Source organism: Neoarius graeffei, chromosome 15 (genome assembly GCF_027579695.1).
Source record: "Neoarius graeffei isolate fNeoGra1 chromosome 15, fNeoGra1.pri, whole genome shotgun sequence".
In the NCBI taxonomy this organism is placed as follows: Eukaryota; Metazoa; Chordata; class Actinopteri; order Siluriformes; family Ariidae; genus Neoarius; species Neoarius graeffei.
In genome coordinates this window covers 59,178,396-59,199,817 of record NC_083583.1, presented here as the reverse complement: position 1 = coordinate 59,199,817, position 21,422 = coordinate 59,178,396, and the positions used below count along the sequence as shown (strand labels likewise).

Genomic DNA, 21,422 nt, shown 5'->3' with positions numbered 1-21,422 from the left:
ATTTTTGGAGGGTTAGCACCATTTGATTTACACAGCATGCCTACCACTAAAAAGGTGCACATTTTTTTTTTTTTTTTTTGTGACACAAACAATAATGAAGATGAAACTAGATAGAACTCGACGCCAACGGTGTCGATGGGGATGCCTCCGCCCGGTAGACTACACGCCTTATTAAGTTGTGATTAGGGGATGGACATTTGACCTCACAGCAATCTTGACCTGGTGAAATTACTTGTATCAACCTTGGAGATATTGTGTTCACAAGGTTTTTGGACAGACACTTGACCTCACAGTGACCTTGACCTTAGACCTTTTGATCTCAAAATCTAATGAGTTTATCTTTGTCCCCAAATGCACAAATGGTGAAAGTTTGGTGAAATTCCTTTCATCTGCCTTGGAGATATTGTGTTCACAAGGTTTTCGGACAGACATTTGACCTCACAGTGACCTTGACCTTAGACCTTTTGATCTCAAAATCGAATCAGTTCATGTTTGTCCCAAAGCGCACGAATGGTGAAAGTTTGGTGAAATTCCTTTCATTAGCATTTGAGATATCGCATTCACAAGGTTTCAGGACGGACGGACGGACAACCTGAAAACATAATGCCTCCTGCACCTTACGGTGGCCGAGGCATAAAAAACAGAAATCTGGAGTGTGCATAAGTATTCAACCCCTTTCATATGAAACCCCTAAATAAGAGCTGGTCCAACCAATTCATTTCATAAGTCACATAATTAGTGTGTTTGCAAAAGCACACTATTGTTCTTCTTAAGTTTTATTTTTATTATTCCGTTTCACCTGTTTTTTGGATCCACTACTCCTCCTAGGGCTTTCGAGATAGAGACACTGTTCCAACGCTGAAACATAGGGCCCAATCTGGAATGGCATGCTTGTTAAAATGGTTGCACTACCCCTTGTCGTTCATTCGGTATTCCCATTTTTCGGCAAAATTCCATGCCATTGAAATGAATGGGTAGAACTTTGGAGTGATGATGTCATAAGGAGCTCCTCCACTCTAGTATGCTAGCTGTTAGCATGTTCGTATGCTAGCTGTTAGCATGTTAGTATGCTAATTGTTAGCATGTTAGCATACTAACTGTTAGCATGTTGGCATGCTAGCTTTTAGCATGTTGGCATGATAGCTGTTCTGCTACAACTCAGCAAGCACACTTTGCATTTTCTCTGCAGACATGCAGTCTAATTAGTTGATTAAGATCCAACTGTGTGCAATCCCAGGGAGCAACATTAAATCCATTATAGCAAAATGGAAAGAATATGGCACCACTACAAACCTGACAAGAGAAGGCCGCCCACCAAAACTCACAGACCGGGTAAGGAAGGCATTAATCAGAGATGCAACAAAGACACCAAAGATAACACTGAAGGAGCTGCAAAGATCCACAGCAGAGATGGGAGCATCTGTCTATAGGACCACTTTAAGCTGTACACTCCACAGAGCGGGGCTTTATGGAAGAGTGGCCAGAAAAAAGCCATTGCTTAAGAAAACATGTTTGGAGTTTGCCCAACAGCATGTGGCAGACTCCCCAAACACATGGAAGAAGATTCTCTGGTCAAATGAGACAAAATTTGAACTTTTTGGCCATCATGGGAAATGCCAGGTGTGGCGCAAACCCAACACCCTGAGAACACCATTCCTACAGTGAAGCATGGTGGTGGCAGCATCATGCTGTGGGGATGTTTTTCATCTGCAGGGACAGGAAAGCTGGTCAGGACTGAAGGAAAGATGGATGGCACTAAATGCAGGGCAATTCTGGAGGAAAACCTGTTTGAGTCAGCCAGAGGTTTGAGACATGTGATGAAGGTTCTCGTTTCAGCAGGCCATTGACCATACTGCTAAAGCTACACTGGAGTGGTTTAAAGGGAAACATTTAAATGTCTTGGAATGGCCTAATTAAAGCCAAGACCTCAATCCAATTGAGAATCTGTGGCGTAACTTTAAGATTGCTGGACATCAATGCAATCCATCTAACTTGAAGGAATTTGAGAAGTTTTGCCTTGAGGAATGGGAAACAATCCCAGTGGCTAGACTTGCTAAGCTAATAGACACATACCCCAAGAGACTTGTAGCTGTAATTGCAGCAGAAGGTGGCTCTACAAAGTATTGACTTTGGGGGTGAATACCTATGCACACTCCAGATTTCAGTTTTTTCATCTTAATTATTGTTTGCGTCACAGTAAAACAGCAACTTTCACCTTTAAAGTGGTAGGCATGTTGTGTAAATCAAATGGTCCTAACCCTTCAAAAATCCATTTTAATTCCAGCTTGTAATGCAACAAAACAGGACAAACACCAAGGGGATGAATACTTTTGCAAGACACTGTAAATGAAAATAAAACTACCATTAAATAAAACTTTGGAAATTTCAAATGACCAAACTTCATGCAAAATGTTCTGAGTAATTCTCTTATCTAGAGCATAGTACAACATACCTGAAGCTCAACCGAATGCTCCGTCTCTTCATCAGTCAGTGATTGTTCTTCAACGTCAGTGTTTTCTTTGTCACCCATATTTTCTTCTAATATACACTGAAGCACCTACAACACATCGGAATACCGATTACAATTCACCAGGTAAGGCACCGATAATATCTCATCTCATTATCTCTAGCCGCTTTATCCTTCTACAGGGTCGCAGGCAAGCTGGAGCCTATCCCAGCTGACTACGGGCGAAAGGCGGGGTACACCCTGGACAAGTCGCCAGGTCATCACAGGGCTGACACATAGACACAGACAACCATTCACACATACGGTCAATTTAGAGTCACCAGTTAACCTAACCTGCATGTCTTTGGACTGTGGGGGAAACCGGAGCACCCGGAGGAAACCCACGCGGACACGGGGAGAACATGCAAACTCCACACAGAAAGGCCCTCGCCGGCCCCGGGGCTCGAACCCAGGACCTTCTTGCTGTGAGGCGACAGCGCTAACCACTACACCACCGTGCCGCCCACCGATAATATACCACAAAGAATCATGATAGAACAAAGTTGAAACTAACCTTTTGGTGTTGTTGTCTCTCTTGACATTAAACACTGCATTGGCAAACTTTTGGAGCTGAATGATGGGCAAATATTGTTGGCCCAGTATTGTTTTTTTTTTTAGCTTTCTTTGAAAGGTAGATTGCCTTTCAGATTTTTCAAGTGTAGGTCATAAAAAGAATTTTCCCTGACATCCAGTTATTTTTGTTTAGTGGACCGAAAGCTACTGAATTTGAATCACAGATGTCCAATTATATTAGTTTTTTTTTAAAAAATAGAACAATTAATGAATTTAAAGCCACATGGCCCTAAATTCTCTGTTATTTCTTCCTGCTTCACCATGACCCAATTCAAGATACTACGTCATGTACAACCCCGATTCCAAAAAAAGTTGGGACAAAGTACAAATTGTAAATAAAAACGGAATGCAATGATGTGGAAGTTTCAAAATTCCATATTTTATTCAGAATAGAACATAGATGACATATCAAATGTTTAAACTGAGAAAATGTATCATTTAAAGAGAAAAATTAGATTTTTAAATTTCATGACAACAACACATCTCAAAAAAGTTGGGACACGGCCATGTTTCCCACTGTGAGGCATCCCCTTTTCTCTTTACAACGGTCTGTAAACGTCTGGGGACTGAGGAGACAAGTTGCTCAAGTTTAGGGATAGGAATGTTAACCCATTCTTGTCTAATGTAGGATTCTAGTTGCTCAACCGTCTTAGGTCTTTTTTGTCGTATCTTCCGTTTTATGATGCGCCAAATGTTTTCTATGGGTGAAAGATCTGGACTGCAGGCTGGCCAGTTCAGTACCTGGACCCTTCTTCTACGCAGCCATGATGCTGTAATTGATGCAGTTTGTGGTTTGGCATTGTCATGTTGGAAAATGCAAGGTCTTCCCTGAAAGAGACGTCGTCTGGATGGGAGCATATGTTGCTCTAGAACCTGGATATACCTTTCAGCGTTGATGGTGTCTTTCCAGATGTGTAAGCTGCCCATGCCACACGCACGAATGCAACCCCATACCATCAGAGATGCAGGCTTCTGAACTGAGCGCTGATAACAACTTGGGTTGTCCTTCTCCTCTTTAGTCCGAATGACACGGTGTCCCTGATTTCCATAAAGAACTTCAAATTTTGATTTGTCTGACCACAGAACAGTTTTCCACTTTGCCACAGTCCATTTTAAATGAGCCTTGGCCCAGAGAAGACGTCTGCGCTTCTGGATCATGTTTAGATACGGCTTCTTCTTTGAACTATAGAGTTTTAGCTGGCAACGGTGGATGGCACGGTGAATTGTGTTCACAGATAATGTTCTCTGGAAATATTCCTGAGCCCATTTTGTGATTTCCAATACAGAAGCATGCCTGTATGTGATGCAGTGCCGTCTACGGGCCCGAAGATCACGGGCACCCAGTATGGTTTTCCGGCCTTGACCCTTACGCACAGAGATTCTTCCAGATTCTCTGAATCTTTTGATGATATTATGCACTGTAGATGATGATATGTTCAAACTCTTTGCAATTTTACACTGTCGAACTCCTTTCTGATATTGCTCCACTATTTGTCGGCGCAGAATTAGGGGGATTGGTGATCCTCTTCCCATCTTTACTTCTGAGAGCCGCTGCCACTCCAAGATGCTCTTTTTATACCCAGTCATGTTAATGACCTATTGCCAATTGACCTAATGAGTTGCAATTTGGTCCTCCAGCTGTTCCTTTTTGTACCTTTAACTTTTCCAGCCTCTTATTGCCCCTGTCCCAACTTTTTTGAGATGTGTTGCTGTCATGAAATTTCAAATGAGCCCAATATTTGGCATGAAATTTCAAAATGTCTCACTTTCGACATTTGATATGTTGTCTATGTTCTATTGTGAATACAATATCAGTTTTTGAGATTTGTAAATTATTGCATTCCGTTTTTATTTACAATTTGTACTTTGTCCCAACTTTTTTGGAATCGGGGTTGTATCATGTGGTGGGCTTTCCTCGAACAGGAGAGAAAAATGGAGGATGTGAGTGTGCGAATGAAACGTGAAAGACCGACTACAGTAACGGAAAGCGAGAAGAAAAGACGTTATGTTGTGAAGGAAAGGAAACGCAGGACCAAACTAATAAATATGGGCGGTCAGCGAGCACCTCGGTGTGATCAGCTGTTCATTTAGCGACAGAATGATGGAACTGTCAGTGCACGGTCAAAGGTAAACTTGTAGATGGCAGTAATGCAACACTGTGGATGCCAGCTGTCATAAAACCCGAAAGATGAAGAAGAAGATGATGACTAAGGTAAGCGTGCGCATGCGCACATGGACTTCCTCTGTCTGCTTGACTGCGCGAAACGAGCGATTTCATGCACATTATTTGCTCAGGAATCCCCTCAAATTAAATAACTTCCCAGCCACAGAATGGCCTGTTTTGGGGTTTTTTGTTTGTTTGTTTTTTAGATATTACAACAATAAGCATATATCACAATGACCAAATTTCAGGGGGAACTAATTTTCACTGATTTTATGAAATTGAAAGGCTGTCTACTTTTAATTCTAACTTTCTTTTAGATTTCTTTTAATTCCATTTCTTGCGAATAATTGGGCAATTCTGGCCAGGTAAACAGCGAAAAGATATCTTCTCGTCTTTCTTTTTAGCATCATTGTGGCATTTACATGCTACACAGTGATTATATTATATTACTTGGCATTTAGCAGACGCTCTTATCCAGAGTGACATACAATGAGTGCAAAAGGCAGGTACATGAATTGCTGAACTTCTAGACAAGAAAGTTCTAGTGCCAAGTGAACAAGTGACAACAATACTTCGTGTAATATTCTATTGAATTACCAATACTCAAACAGCCAAGGAAACAAACCAGCCATATAAAGTAGAACTAAATAGAACTCAAAACAGCTAACCCCAGGCTAGATCATACACAGCCAGGGTTGGTCGAGACTGAAGTGCAGTTACACAGTGGGCAGGGAAGAAGGGGAGAGGTGGGTCTTCAGTCTGCGCTTGAAGGTGGTCAGGGAGTCAGCAGTTCTGACCTCAATGGGAAGGTCATTCCACCAACGGGGAACCAGGATAGACAGCATTCTTGAGCGGGCTGGGCAGGAACGGAGAGGAGGAGGGGCCAGGCAACCAGTAGTAATGGAGCGTAGGGGTCTGGTTGGCGTGTAGGGGCGGAACAGACTCTGGAAGTATGCTGGCTCTAACCCTTTAAGAGCCTGGTAAGCTAGCACCAATATCTTAAATTTGATGTGAGTTGTGATAGGTAGCCAGTGCAGGTTGGCAGCGAGGCATACTTATTTAAAAACTGATAAATTCAGTTTAAAAATACTTGTAAAACTAGCAAAACTATGATGTAAACAGAGAATATAAACTGCTGAGTTGCTCCAAGTGACCACTACCTGATGCCATCACATACATCACCACCACAGAAAGCCCATCTGACATCTCATCTCATTATCTCTAGCCACTTTATCCTGTTCTACAGGGTTGCAAGCAAGCTGGAGCCTATCCCAGCTGACTACAGGCGAAAGGCGGGGTACACCCTGGACAAGTCACCAGGTCATCACAGGGCTGACACATAGACACAGACAACAATTCACATTCACACCTACAGTCAATTAAGGCTACATCCACACAACAACGGCAACGAGATTTTTTTTTTTAAATATCGCGTCCACATGGGCAACGAATCAGTAAAATATCAGGTTCATATGGCAACGCAACGCTTGCTGAAAACGATGCAATACACATGCCACACCTCTACGTGCGCTGTAAGACGGTCCCATCGGAGACACCAGAACAATAGAAGAAGTAGACGCATGCGCATAAACCCCTTCTTCTGTAGCATCAACCACATAAAGTTTTGATTATTAATCAGTAGCGTAAAACGAAAGACGCGGAAAGAGGAATGAATGGGGGTAGATGGAGAGAGAGAGGAATGAACGGGGGTAGATGGAAGCCGGTACGCCAACATTCTGATATCCTCCAGAATTCTTTAATGGTCCGGAATAAATTGAATGCTACACGTTGATGGATTACTTTGTTCTTCTACGCCCTTTTTGAGGAATGTATTGTCGGACTTAAACCAACATCTGAAGAGGTGAGATCGCTCCTTTTTTTTCCCCTATTTTTGCTGGTGGGATTGTTTTTGTTTTTGGAAAGCAGTGAAAATATTTTGTAAGCGCGTTTCATGAACCAAGTTATAGGATTTGTTGACAACTCGCATCAAGTTCGTTACACTTCTACCCGGCGTGAAGCACTGACAGTCATGTGGTTGTGACATCATCGTAAACAAATCCGTTCTACTCATCCAGACAACTTCGCAACGGCGCCATTGCCAGATTTTTCCACTCTGGAACCCGTTCTCAAAAGATTTCGTTCCGTGTGGACGCCAGGCTGAAATGATAAACAATTTTATCAGATTCACCTGAATCCGTTGCCGTGTGGACAGGGCCTTAGAGTCACCAGTTAACCTAACCTGCATGTCTTTGGACTGTGGGGGAAACCGGAGCACCCGGAGGAAACCCACGCGGACACGGGGAGAACATGCAAACTCCACACAGAAAGGCCCTCGCCGGCCACGGGGCTCGAACCCGGACCTTCTTGCTGTGAGGCGACAGCGCTAACCACTACATCACCATGCCGCCCCCATCTGACATTTTAAAGAAAATTCATTTTTCTTGAACACTATTTGGTCTCCAAAATGAAAGTTAGATTTTTGAAATCTACGACTAATTTTACATAAAATAAGTTTGAAAATCAATCCACTGGAGGATCCTTTTAATGGGTACTTCCTTGACCCATGTTACATCCTTCCACCAAGTTTCATGGAAATTGAGTCAGTAGGTTTTGCAGGATCCTGCTTACAATCAGACAAACAAACCGACACGAAAACCTAACCTCCTTGGTGGAGGTAATGAATGACTGTTATTAATAAAAGCTATCATTGTTGATGCCTGAATTTTAAGATTGTCGTGTTGAGTCTTGTTTTGGATTTTAGGGAAAGTAAAATCGCCTCTTCAGAGAAGATGAGGATTGGCGGCACGTCTGAAATGGCCTGGATGCAGATCTGTGAGCCTACTGATCGGGAGAAGGGCCATTACACCATAGAAATTCATGACGGCAAAACTGCCCATACCCGTTCCTTTGACCTCTCTGGACAAGGCAAGTTATGCATTGTTATTTACTTACTTAAATAACTATTTATGCCTATTTAAATACCTATATTGGCTTGATCTTCATTTCCTCACTATAATATGTTGTTGTGGTATTTGGGTATCTATTATAGTTATCATTTGCCTTATTATTACATATTCATGCATCAAAGATTTATTGTTTATCAGTATCTTTTTATTCTTTCTTATCAAAACAGCATACATTGATGCCTATGCTGAATTCCAAAGACTCAAGTAAGTGAAACAGTCGTACGCAGCAAGAACATACATTTTTACTGATCTTTATGTAATCAATATTTACCCCCCGTGTTGTGTTTGTTTTTACAGGGCTGCAGCATTTGCAGAGAAAAGTGAGCACAACTCAGAATGACAAAACTATTACTGTATTATGTTGTGATTGTACTGTATTTTACAGCTTGTTTAAACTAGTTTCTCACAACCTTTATAATTCAGTACTTTAATAATATTTCACATATTTGTATGAAGAGTGAAGCAGTTTTGACACTGTGAGTAATATATGTAGCTGAATGGATATCCCAAAATGTCTCATCTCATCCTCTGTAGACCGTGGCAGAGTAATGGGTGGACTGCCAGACGTTGTCACCATTATGGAGCATAAGGTAATATTTAACTAGCCTTTACTTTAATTAGAAAGTAAAGTTAATCCCAGGTTTAAGGGATAATATCTGTTTTGTAATGACTTTGCATTTCATCATTAGCGTTCTTAATAAAGTAAATAAAAATTTCATGTGCAGTCATCAACATATATCTTTGTGACCTCTAAACTTTCAGACCCTGAGTTTGACATGTACAGTATGGGGTGACCCCAAGCCTGAGGTCACCTGGTTCAAGAATGAACAGGAAGTTGTGTCTGACGACCACAATCAGATCTCTTTCGAGAGTGGCAAGTTTGCCAGCCTCACTATTAAATGTGTTACGGTGGATGATTCGGGCAAGTACAGCATCAATGTGCGGAACAAGTACGGTGGTGAGTTTGTGGAGATCACCGTCAGTGTGTACAAGCTGGGTGAGGAGATCCATGAACCCAAATTGGGACAGATGGCAAAATCCATCACAGTACCCAAGTCCTCTGCACCACCCCCCTCAAAGCCCCAGACTCCTGCACCATCCGTGAAGAGCCCTACCCCTTCCCCGTCTGTAAAATCCCCATCCTCACCTCCACCTCAATCCGTAAAGTCCCCTCCCCCAACTCCCAAATCCCCCACCCCACCTAGGAGTGCCAAGTCCCCAACTCCACCCAGATTCATGAGGTCCCCAACTCCCACCAAGAAGTAAACAAAAGGCTGTTACTGCCAGTAGATGATTTAGATGTTGATTAGGGTGCATCAGTTGCCCTCACTTTTGTAAAATCTGATGCATTTTTGTTTGGGTGTTCCTTTTCACCAATAAAGACATCCTGTAAATTTTTTGACCATATTCAAAAGTCTAATGGTGGCACCATGAGGTTCATTTTTTGCCAAAAAATGCTTATTTTATGTTTTCGCGTAAGGTTTGAATCACAATGTTGGACTCCATTTATTGATTTCTTGTGAGCCAGAGATCATGTTAAGAACCTTTGCAAGGGATTGAGAAGCATTAATGTGATTCATAATACATTTGTATTGTTTAAAAGTAGTTGAACAATGATTCAATGAACAGCTAAAACTCAAACTGTGCTTGATAATATATTTAGAATATGGACTAAAAATGTGTATCTAAGATATTTGGTATACTCTATAAGGTGCCATAATGTTTCATGAAAAGTGATCAAAATTTTGTCATAAAAGTCATAAAATAGCAGCTTTTTCCATAACTTTGAGCTTCTGGTGCCACCATTAAATTTTAGAATTTTGTCAAAATATTTCACCCAGTGTGTTTTCTTACCAAAAGGAACATAAAAACAAAAATGCATCATGATCGGAGGAACTTTTCATTTTTAGGGGGCAACTGATGCATCCTAATGTTGATATTGCAAAACGAATAGTGCTTGATAGTATTTGAAAAATTGACCACAGAAGTAGTGGTTTATGAATCACTAACCTATTGGCCAAAGTAAAAGAATTTTGATAGTTTAAAAAAATAATAATAACCTTATTACTTTCCCCATTTTCATAGAGGTCAATATCAGTATAGTCTTTGTTCTGTGTGCATGAGACCTTTCAAAAATGGGTTTAGTAGATTTTATTAGATCAGACTAGAACCCAGATATCAGACTCTGTTGTAACAAAAGTCAAGGAAGTGGTGAGATATGTTGCATTTAATCCAAAAATATTATGATTATAAAGATTATGAAGTTGGAACCACTAAAAACAACAACCACCATCATTGTGAATGGCATCATCAAATAACTCTTATTATTTAGCTTCCTAAAGCTTTGTTTTGGCAATAAAACAATGATCAACTTCCATCTGTTGCATTTCCAGTTATTTTGCTCTGTGGCCTTTTGCTGAGTTTTACTGTTTTGGGTCAGAAATCAAGAATCAGTCATAGCTGGTGTTTTATATTTTATAACTGTGGTGTCTTCAGAAAATGTTCCTCGGAAATAAATGTCATGAATTAGGTGGCATTTTGCTTCGCCACTTCAGCCAGTAGATGCAATTTAATTAAAGGCAACCTGTCAGGAGGGAAGTTTGTTTTTCTTTTGCACGTATTTATGTCTTATGGTTGAAGATTAAAAAGGTTGAAGTGTGTAGAAGGTTGTCCTATAATGAATAACAGACAGAAATGTGTGTGTGCAGGATGAAAACATGTCAAGACAAAACCATCTTAATATGTGTTGAGAGTAAAAATATTTATTTGCAATATCTTGTACTGTAGCCTGAGTCTGGGACTCAAAGAAAATAAATAGTATAATAAAGTTTCGCATGGTCATTAAGGTCAGAATTTAACTTGAGTTTTTTTCCTCCCATTTTATAAAGGGCCTGAAACATTCAGTTTTTAAGAAAAATACATGTTTTTAGCTATTTGCCAGCCCAATCTTCTCATGTGGGATGAGGTAATAAAAAGAAAGTGGTAATATGTGAATATGCAGGTTTTGTGGTTCGTTCAAATGCGACAATGGCACATTCTGAAGATGACAAGGGTGTTTTCCAGTGTCTTGGTAGTCACAGATGCAAGATTCATTTCTTCAAGTGCATCATGAAAAAACCCCTACCTCTCCATCACCTCTATCCCTTTATGTTCCTCAGAAGTGATACATTAAGGTTCTTTCCTTCATTATATTTTACCTGACTTCCAACTGAGAAACCGGTTCATCACATTAAAATGATATCTAGATGAAGTATTCCAGATTCTTGTTCCTGTCCATATCAGTCTCCTGTGTCTCAATCTCTAGGTGTTTCAAGGCAATGAAATAATTCACAAATGGTTCACCAAGTGCCTCACAAATCACACTGTCTTCTGACAGGGCCACTAAGGCGTCCTCTAGTTTAACAGGTATGGCAAACTGTTTTTGCTGCATTGGAGCTTTGTTAAGAGACAGTTCTGTGCAGAGGTTACGCTTGATACCATCCAATCCAGCTGCAATGGTAGCTGCCAAGACTATATATGGGTTTGCCATTGCTGAGCCAAGCTTGTTCTCAACGTGGGTCTCCCACCCACCATGAACCTTGACATTAAAAGCACAACTGTTGTCGTTGCAGCCACAAGTGGCATAGAATGTGCTCTTTGAAATATTGCCTTTGGTTAATTGAGTGCGGCAGCCTATCCCTGGCGCCATTAGACAGCTTAGAGCTGGTGAGTGGTGGAGAAGCCCTCCAAGCCAGTTCTTGCCAATCTCAGACATCTCTCCAGTGCCTGAATGGAAAAGATTTCTCCTGCCATTGGCATCCCATAGACTGTGGGACAGGCAGCCAGAATTGTAGATGGTGTCATCAGTAAGGAAGGTGGCAATGTAGTTATACTTCCTGGCCATTTCTTTAACTCCAGTACGAAAGGTGAAGGCACTGTCAGCAGCTTCAATCCCAAATTTAGGCTTGAAGCAGATCTCCATCTGTCCTGGACCACTGGCAGATGCAAAGCTATCCACACTGATGCCCATGTGGTACATCCCTCTCACTAGTTGCTGTAAGAAAGGCATGTCATGATTACTCAATAAAGTAGTGGCAGGGAAAAATATGACCTTGGGGCCCATCCGCTCTGACACTCCAAAGATGCAGCATTCATACGTGAAAGAAGAATGGATGGAGAATCCCATGGCTTGAAGCTGACCAAGCATCAGTTTAGCAATAAAGCGAGGAGAAGTGCGCAGAGGGATCCCTGTGATTGTACAAGGATCACAAATGATATGAGCAGTCTGTTCGGCCCAGGGAAGGACTCGAAAGGTGGAGAGATCAGGGATCAGAAGAATATCACTGTTGAAACTGGTAGCAACTGGATGGTCAACCTCATTTTCTCTGGGGCTCAGTGTGAGCTCCAGGTAGCTTCTAGGCATGGGCACACCATAAGCTGCTTTTTCCTGTGATGCCAGTGAAAATAATAATTAATGCCATAAATTTTACAACATTATATTTTTATGCTAACTTTAATGCCATTAATGCTTATTAAAGTTTATTCAGTGATTGTGTGATGAGAAATCAACCAAAAGGGATCATAGCTGGATGAAATCAGATAAGAATTTACATGAAATAAGGAAGCAGGAACTGTCTTGGATCTAGATACACCATGGAGATCAGTGGCTTCAAAGCGAACAAAGCCTACATTCTCACGGTTGATCTGCTGCTTAATATGTTCAACCTCTGAAATGAAGTTTTGGGACCCATGGTATTCTGTGTGTGGATTCTCCTTGTTATCTATGGAGCATACAAAAATCAAGAAACATTTCAGGAAATATTAATTGTTCTATAATATTACCAGGCACTATAAGAGCGTGGGTACTGGACTGCAAAAGGGACACTGACCTGTCTGTGATATCCCATTGGTGACCCAGGATGTCCTTTCACTGGTGGGTAACTTAAAATTGGTGGGCCTGCTTGTATGCCCACTAGTCTTCAATGACCCACTAGATTCCCAGCCAGATGAAGCACTATCTCTTGTTCTCTCTACTCTACTACTCCCTAGAGTGGGCTTGAAGGTTGTGAAGGACCTGGATGGTATGTCATCTGGTTTACAGTCAATTCTCTGTCCAGGCATGTGGCAGCGATGACCAATTAATTGGTCTTCATTTCTCTCTCTTGTATTTTGTTTGGAACGCTCCTTCAATAGCCTTTTCAGTTCCTCCATTGTTTGTTCAGAAACAATAGAAACACCCCCTTCTGGAGGTAGGTTGTCCGGGTGCCTTTCTCTATTCCATTCATCAGCATAAGTGTAGTCATCAGGCTGTGATTCAATGGAGACAGTGGGCCAGCAGTGTGGGCCGATTGAAATTATAGTGGAGTTGTCAGTGGGGCTTGGAGCAGATAAATTAGTCTGGATTATGGGCAGATCAGTACTTCTTCTGTCCCACTCTGAAGAGGCTACATGTTTCCCATTTACCCTTACCCCCTTCTTTTTGCCACGGCTCAGATTGCCTCCATCTATTTGGTCTGAATCCATTAAGGCTGTTTCCTAAATGAAGAAGAATGAATAGTAGTCATATATAGGAAATTTGTTCCTTAGAAGTCTATTACAATATCCTAGTCACTGAAGCAATTCAACTGATAAATGGGACCAAAATATTTTTGCAAAGAAATAACTGTACCTTTTCTGTATAGATCCTTCTGATTTGTCACTTGTTCCTTTGAGCCTTTAATGTATATAAACCCATGAGCTCCAAGTTGAAACAAGAGCTATGGCTGAGTACATCTTTTATAGACAACAGGTACAATGCTGACTGATTGAAACAATCCCTTTGCGCTCACCATGTGCTCACAGAAAAGTGGTTTACACAACTAATAAACTGTGACTGGACTATCCTGTATGCTTGGCCAAACCCAGACAAATCCAGGCTGTTCACTGGGCTATTGTATAGGTCAAAACTGCTGTGCATCAGCTTTTGTAGAGGCTACCATGCACGCTTTATCAAATTTCTAGAAACACATTACATAAGAGAAAAAGAACATAGGGTAATTCTGTGCCAAATCACCAGAAAGCTCCCGACTGACCATCTCAGATTTGCATCATAATTTTTTATTTTGATGCCCTTGTAACTAATAATTACTGTGCAAAATTTTAGGCCAATATCTCCACTAGTTTTGGAGATATTAGGGAACGTGGCCCCATATTTAGCATAAAAACAAGTGTTACAATCAAACATCCATAGTTTGATGGCTAATAACTTTTGAACTGTTCACACTAAATGGTTCAAATTTGCACACATGATTCTTTGATATAATAAGGCTCTGTACACAGACGGAGAGCTTTATATGTGACATATTTGCAGATTTATGGCGTGCCAAATATGGCTTCCTGTAATGCGCATTTGTCCATGGTAGCACTTTTGGCTCTCTATATCTCCAGATTTAATGACACCAGACGTCTGATTCTTTTTAATATATGAGACATGTTATAGTACTATCAGGAAAACATATTATATCTGTGACAAAATTTATACTTGTCTCATATATAGGCCCCTAAAAATGGAAAAAAGCTTGTCGCGTCTGTATTTTGAATGCTTATAGCAAAAACCTGACAAGGTCTACCAGAAAACAAATTAAATCAGTGAAACGAGCAAGGTCTAATCGATATATGTACCAAATATGAAGTTGGTGCTGTGAAGAAAACCATTTCATTCAAGCTGTTGAATATAGAAGGTTTTAAGACATGCGAAAATGTCATTCACAAGGTTACATCACATGCTACATCATTGTATTTTGCCTTCTAAAAGGCAAAATACATTGTAATTGCACGGTTTCTTATTATTCTTTTCGTTCTTCCGTGCTTTCCTTTGGCATAAAACTCCTAGGATTTTAATCCTAGTTAACGATCCATTATAGATTTCTGTTGGGGACAGGTCAAGGATGTGCAGCTGACTTTAATTAGGCCAATATTAATGAGGTCAAGGACACGTGAAATCACTTTGCGTGACCTAGTTTTACTTTGAGTGATAAAGTTCAGTGTACACTTTCACTAACCATATGATAGGGTAGCTCAGGCCAGGGAATGAGAAAAGCCCAATGTACTAATTACTAATTAAAGGTTACACCTTGTCAGACATGATCCCAGGAAAATATGTTGCATGTTTGTATGACCAGCAATGGTGGACTGGTAATATCTGTGCAATATCGGAGGAGGATGTGCAAGTACAATTTATGCACCCTCATGGTCCTGCAAAGTCTTACAGTTGGCCCAGAAGAGAAGATATCTGTTGGGTTCCACTGATACACATCATAAAGATCATAGATGCACCAATCACATCAACTGGTAGACAATATGCAGTTCTGTCTGGTGTGGTGAAAGAAATTGACCAGTTATTCAAACGCTTCCAATAGACATGCTAAGTCTACATAAATAGAATTAAATTTGTGTAATTGACTTTTGTGAGATTTGTAAATCTCATCTCATTATCTCTAGCCGCTTTATCCTGTTCTACAGGGTCGCAGGCAAGCTGGAGCCTATCCCAGCTGACTACGGGCGAAAGGCGGGGTACACCCTGGACAAGTCGCCAGGTCATCACAGGGCTGACACAGAGACACACACAACCATTCACACCTACGGTCAATTTAGAGTCACCAGTTAACCTAACCTGCATGTCTTTGGACTGTGGGGGAAACCGGAGCACCCGGAGGAAACCCACGCGGACAACATGCAAACTCCACACAGAAAGGCCTTCGCCAGCCACGGGGCTCAAACCTGGACCTTCTTGCTGTGAGGCAACAGCGCTAACCACTACACCACCGTGCCACTCCAGATTTGTAAGTCATTTACAAATATACTACATTAGATTAGATTAGATAAAACTTTATTGATCCCTTTGGGAGGGTTCCCTCAGGGAAATTAAGATTCCAGCAGCATCATTACAGATAAACAGAGAAAAGAAAGAGAGAAAAACTTCTAGATAAATTAAAATAAAGTAAGTATTTACATATACAAATATAAAAAGAATAAGATATGGGGAAGAGAGGAAGGGGGGAGAGAGAGGGGGGAAAAGAAAAAAGGGGGAGGGGCAGCAGGAGAGATATTGCACTTTTTTTTTTTAAAGATTTTTTTTACCTTTTATTGGAGAGGACAGTGTAGAGACAGGAAATGAGCTGAAGAGAGAGACAGGGAGGGATTGGGAAATGACCTCGGGTTGGAATCGAACCCCGGTCCCCGGATTTATGGTATGGCGCCTTAGTCGACTAAGCCACAGCACCCCTGGCATTACACTTTATATTGCATTTTATATTGCACATTGTCCGGTATTGCTTATTGTCAGGCTAGGCTACTGCTCCTTCACATCCTCTATCCTCCTGTTACCCCTCTACCTTTTTCAGAAAAAGCCTGACCAGTGAATTTTATCGAGAATTTCAAGGTGTGCTTATAGACCCCGACTTGGAAATGTTGGAACATTCTTTCATCACTGGTAGCCTCCCCCAGTCACTAAGAGAAGCTGGTATCATCTTAATTTTAAAAACAGGAAGGTCCCCTAAGGACTGTTCAGGATACAGGCCTATTGCTCTTCTGAACCAGGACATCAAAATACTATCCAAAATATTGGCAGTACGTCTCGAGAAAGTTCTACCTTTTCTTATTAGAGAGGATCAGACAGGCTTTATCAAAGGGAGAAGTTCTAGTTAAAATGTTAGGAGGCTCCTACATATTATCAATATTTGTCAGACTCAGGAAATTGATAGTATGGTCATTTCATTGGATACAGAAAAAGCATTCGATCGTGTCGACTGGTCATACCTGTTTAATGTCCTACATAAATTTAATTTGGGAGACAATTTTATTAGATGGGTCAAATTATTATATAAAAATCCCATGGCTGCAGTCATCACCAATGGCTATAGATCTGACAACTTCCCACTTCATCGCTCAACACATCAGGGCTGCCCTCTTAGTCCTGCTCTTTTTGCCCTTACAATAGAACCTCTCGCTGAGGCCATAAGGCAAGACTCTGACATAATTGGTATAAAGGTGGGTGGGATCCAACATAAAATTTCTCTTTACGCGGACGACGTTTTGCTTTATGTGCTGGAGCCTGAAACTTCTGTTTCACATCTTGTTGATGTAATCACTTTGTTTGGATGTTTTTCAGGTTACAAAATCAATTTCTCAAAATCTTTAGCTATGCCAGTGGGAAGTCTTAAAGATAGAACTGACACACTACCCTCATTCCCATTTAAATGGTCCATAACAGGTTTTGTCTACCTGGGTATTCATATCACACCTTTGTTTCATGGAATGTTAAGGGCCAATTTTAGCCCCCTCCTAGACTCCGTAAGGAAAGACCTAGACAGATGGGCTCCACTCCCCTTGTCATTGCTTGGTAGAGTTTCTATTATTAAAATGAATATTTTGCCAAGATTGTTATACCCCCTACAGATGATCCCATTACTCTTGTCAGGCAAGGTACTGAAGCTGCTTAATGGCTGGCTGAGTGGCTTCATTTGGAACAAGAGAAAGCCCAGGCTAAAAGTAGCAAAACTACAACTTCCCAGTTCGAAGGGTGGTCTAGATCTTCCCAACATCAGATGGTATCAGCTGGCATCCCATTTAAGATTTACAACCCCGATTCCAAACAAAGTTGGGACAAAGTACAAATTATAAATAAAAACGGAATGGAATAATTTACAAATCTCAAAAACTGATATTGTATTCACAATAGAACATAAACATATCAAATGTCGAAAGTGAGACATTTTGAAATTTCATGCCAAATACTGGCTCATTTGAAATTTCATGACAGAAACACATCTCAAAAAAGTTGGGACAGGGGCAATAAGAGGCTGGAAAAGTTAAAGGTACAAAAAGGAACAGCTGGAGGACCAAATTGCAGCTCATTAGGTCAATTGGCAATAGGTCATTAACATGACTGGGTATAAAAAGAGTATCTTGGAGTGGCAGCGGCTCTCAGAAGTAAAGATGGGAAGAGGATCACCAATCCCCCTAATTCTGCGCCGACAAATAGTGGAGCAATATCAGAAAGGAGTTCGACAGTGTAAAATTGCAAAGAGTTTGAACATATCATCATCTACAGTGCATAAGATCATCAAAAGATTCAGAGAATCTGGAAGAATCTCTGTGCGTAAGGGTCAAGGCCAGAAAACCATACTGGGTGCCCGTGATCTTCGGACCCTTAGACGGCACTGCATCACATACAGGCATGCTTCTGTATTGGAAATCACAAAATGGGCTCAGGAATATTTCCAGAGAACATTATCTATGAACACAATTCACCGTGCCATCCGCTGTTGCCAGCTAAAACTCTATAGTTCAAAGAAGAAGCCGTATCTAAACATGATCCAGAAGCGCAGACGTCTTCTCTGGGCCAAGGCTCATTTAAAATGGACTGTGGCAAAGTGGAAAACTGTTCTGTGGTCAGACAAATCAAAATTTGAAGTTCTTTATGGAAATCAGGGACACCGTGTCATTCGGACTAAAGAGGAGAAGGATGACCCAAGTTGTTATCAGCGCTCAGTTCAGAAGCCTGCATCTCTGATGGTATGGGGTTGCATTCGTGCGTGTGGCATGGGCAGCTTACACATCTGGAAAGACACCATCAATGCTGAAAGGTATATCCAGGTTCTAGAGCAACATATGCTCCCATCCAGACGACGTCTCTTTCAGGGAAGACCTTGCATTTTCCAACATGACAATGCCAAACCACATACTGCATCAATTACAGCATTATGGCTGCGTAGAAGAAGGGTCCGGGTACTGAACTGGCCAGCCTGCAGTCCAGATCTTTCACCCATAGAAAACATTTGGCGCATCATAAAACGGAAGATACAACAAAAAAGACCTAAGACAGTTGAGCAACTAGAATCCTACATTAGACAAGAATGGGTTAACATTCCTATCCCTAAACTTGAGCAACTTGTCTCCTCAGTCCCCAGACGTTTACAGACTGTTGTAAAGAGAAAAGGGGATGTCTCACAGTGGGAAACATGGCCGTGTCCCAACTTTTTTGAGATGTGTTGTTGTCATGAAATTTAAAATCACCTAATTTTTCTCTTTAAATGATACATTTTCTCAGTTTAAACATTTGATATGTCATCTATGTTCTATTCTGAATAAAATATGGACTTTTGAAACTTCCACATCATTGCATTCCGTTTTTATTTTCAATTTGTACTTTGTCCCAACTTTTTTGGAATCGGGGTTGTATAGCAGAATGGGTCAAGTAGGAACCTACTTCTGATCTGCTGAGTTTAGAGAAGTCACCTCAGGCTCCCTGTTAGGCCTTTTGGCCTTCAAAAACTTAAAGTCATCCAGGAGCCATTATAAAAATAACCCTATAATCTCTAATACTTTAAAAGCATGGTTTATTACACAAAAGTTTGAAAGGAGGTCTGGTCTAACATCTTCATTGGTTCCAATTCAGTGCAATCCTAACTTCTTACCAGGCATGGTGGATGGTGGGTATAGCACTTGGACATCTCTAGGGATGAAAAGGATACGTGATTTATTTCACGGTGCATCCATGCTACCATTTGCACAACTTCAAGAAAAGTATAATCTTCCCAGGCATGACTTTTTCAAATACATGCAGATTCAGGACTTCATATACAGGGAAACTACGTCTGCAGTTGAACAATTACTCCTCCTTGGCCCAGCTAAGAAATCCATTACTCGTTTTTACAATGTCTTAAGCCAGACTGATGTGATAAATGTACAGGATGTTATGCAGACGTGGCAAGGTGAACTTGGTATACAGTGGTGCTTGAAAGTTTGTGAACCCTTTAGAATTTTCTGCATTTTTGCATAAATATGACCTAAAACATCATCAGATTTTCACACAAGTCCTAAAAGTAGATAAAGAGAACCCAGCTAAACAAATGAGACAAAAATATTATACTTGGTCATTTATTTATTGATGAAAATGAAAATATTACATATCTGTGAGTGGCAAAAGTATGTGAACCTTTGCTTTCAGTATCTGGTGTGACCCCCAGGTGCAGCAATAACTGCAACTAAACGTTTGCGGTAACTGTTGATCAGTCCTGCATACTAGCTTGGAGGACTTTTAGCCCATTCCTCCGTACAGAACAGCTTCAACTCTGGGATGTTGGTGGGTTTCCTCACATGAACTGCTCGCTTCAGGTCCTTCCACAACATTTAGATTGGATTAAAGTCAGGACTTTGACTTGGCCATTCCAAAACATTAACTTTATTCTTCTTTAACCATTTTTTGGTAGAATGACTTGTGTGCTTAGGGTCGTTGTCTTGCTGCATGACCCACCTTCTCTTGAGATTCAGTTCATGGACAGATGTCCTGACATTTTCCTTTAGAATTCGCTGGTATAATTCAGAATTCATTGTTCCATCAATGATGACAAGCCGTCCTGGCCCAGATGCAGCAAAACAGGCCCAAACCATTATACTACCACCACCATGTTTCACAGATGGGATAAGGTTCTTATGCTGGAATGCAGTGTTTTCCTTTCTCCAAACATAATGCTTCTCATTTAAACCGAAAAGTTCTATTTTGGTCTCATCCGTCCACAAAACATTTTTCCAATAGCCTTCTAGCTTGTCCACATGATCTTTAGCAAACTGCAGATGAGCAGCAATGTTCTTTTTGGAGAGCAGTGGCTTTCTCCATGCACCCCTGCCATGCACACCATTGTTGTTCAGTGTTCTCCTGATGGTGGACTCATGAACATTAACATTAGCCAATGTGAGAGAGGCCTTCAGTTGCTTAGAAGTTACCCTGGGGTCCTTTGTGACCTCGCCGACTATTATACGCCTTGCTCTTGGAGTGATCTTTGTTGGTCGACCACTCCTGGGGAGGGTAACAATGGTCTTGAATTTCCTCCATTTGTACACAACCTGTCTGACTGTGGATTGGTCGAGTCCAAACTCTTTAGAGACGGTTTTGTAACCTTTTCCAGCCTGATGAGCACCAGCAACGCTTTTTCTGAGGTCCTCAGAAATCTCCTTTGTTCATGCCATGATACACTTCCACAAACATGTGTTGTGAAGATCAGACTTTGATAGTTCCCTGTTCTTTAAATAAAACAGGGTGCCCACTCACACCTGATTGTCATCCCATTGATTGAAAACACCTGACTCTAATTTCACCTTCAAATTAACTGCTAATCCTAGAGGTTCACATACTTTTGCCACTCACAGATATGTAATATTGGATCATTTTCCTCAATAAATAAATGACCAAGTA

At 41.0% G+C, this 21,422-nt stretch overlaps 2 protein-coding genes across 2 annotated transcripts in view; one reads left to right on the top strand and one right to left on the bottom strand.

Annotated features, from left to right (window-relative positions):
* Nucleotides 1-9,851, top strand: part of LOC132899040 (myomesin-2-like) — a 63,581-nt gene extending 53,730 nt beyond the window's left edge. The window contains exons 29-33 of the mRNA XM_060940687.1: nucleotides 8,005-8,168; nucleotides 8,377-8,413; nucleotides 8,507-8,529; nucleotides 8,744-8,799; nucleotides 8,972-9,851. Of these exons, the coding sequence (XP_060796670.1) occupies nucleotides 8,005-8,168; nucleotides 8,377-8,413; nucleotides 8,507-8,529; nucleotides 8,744-8,799; nucleotides 8,972-9,475 (784 nt within the window). The 3' untranslated portion in view covers nucleotides 9,476-9,851. The remainder of the gene's footprint in view (nucleotides 1-8,004; nucleotides 8,169-8,376; nucleotides 8,414-8,506; nucleotides 8,530-8,743; nucleotides 8,800-8,971) is intronic.
* Nucleotides 9,852-11,395: 1,544 nt separating this feature from the next.
* Nucleotides 11,396-13,711, bottom strand: lgsn (lengsin, lens protein with glutamine synthetase domain). The gene is made up of 3 exons (XM_060940605.1): nucleotides 13,078-13,711; nucleotides 12,800-12,969; nucleotides 11,396-12,635 (listed from the first exon to the last, which is right to left on the bottom strand). Exons 1-3 carry the CDS (start codon nucleotides 13,709-13,711, stop codon nucleotides 11,451-11,453), a joined length of 1,989 nt encoding a protein of 662 aa, XP_060796588.1. The 3' UTR covers nucleotides 11,396-11,450.
* Nucleotides 13,712-21,422: the final 7,711 nt, after the last annotated feature.

Coding starts and splice junctions, on each gene's coding strand:
- lgsn (XM_060940605.1), bottom strand. CDS start 13,711: ATGGATTCAGACCAAATAGATGGAGGCAATCTGAGCCGTGGCAAAAAG. Junction 12,970..13,077: donor CAATGGGATATCACAGACAG/GTCAGTGTCCCT, acceptor TATGCTCCATAG/ATAACAAGGAGAATCCACAC. Junction 12,636..12,799: donor TTCCTGCTTCCTTATTTCAT/GTAAATTCTTAT, acceptor CTGGCATCACAG/GAAAAAGCAGCTTATGGTGT.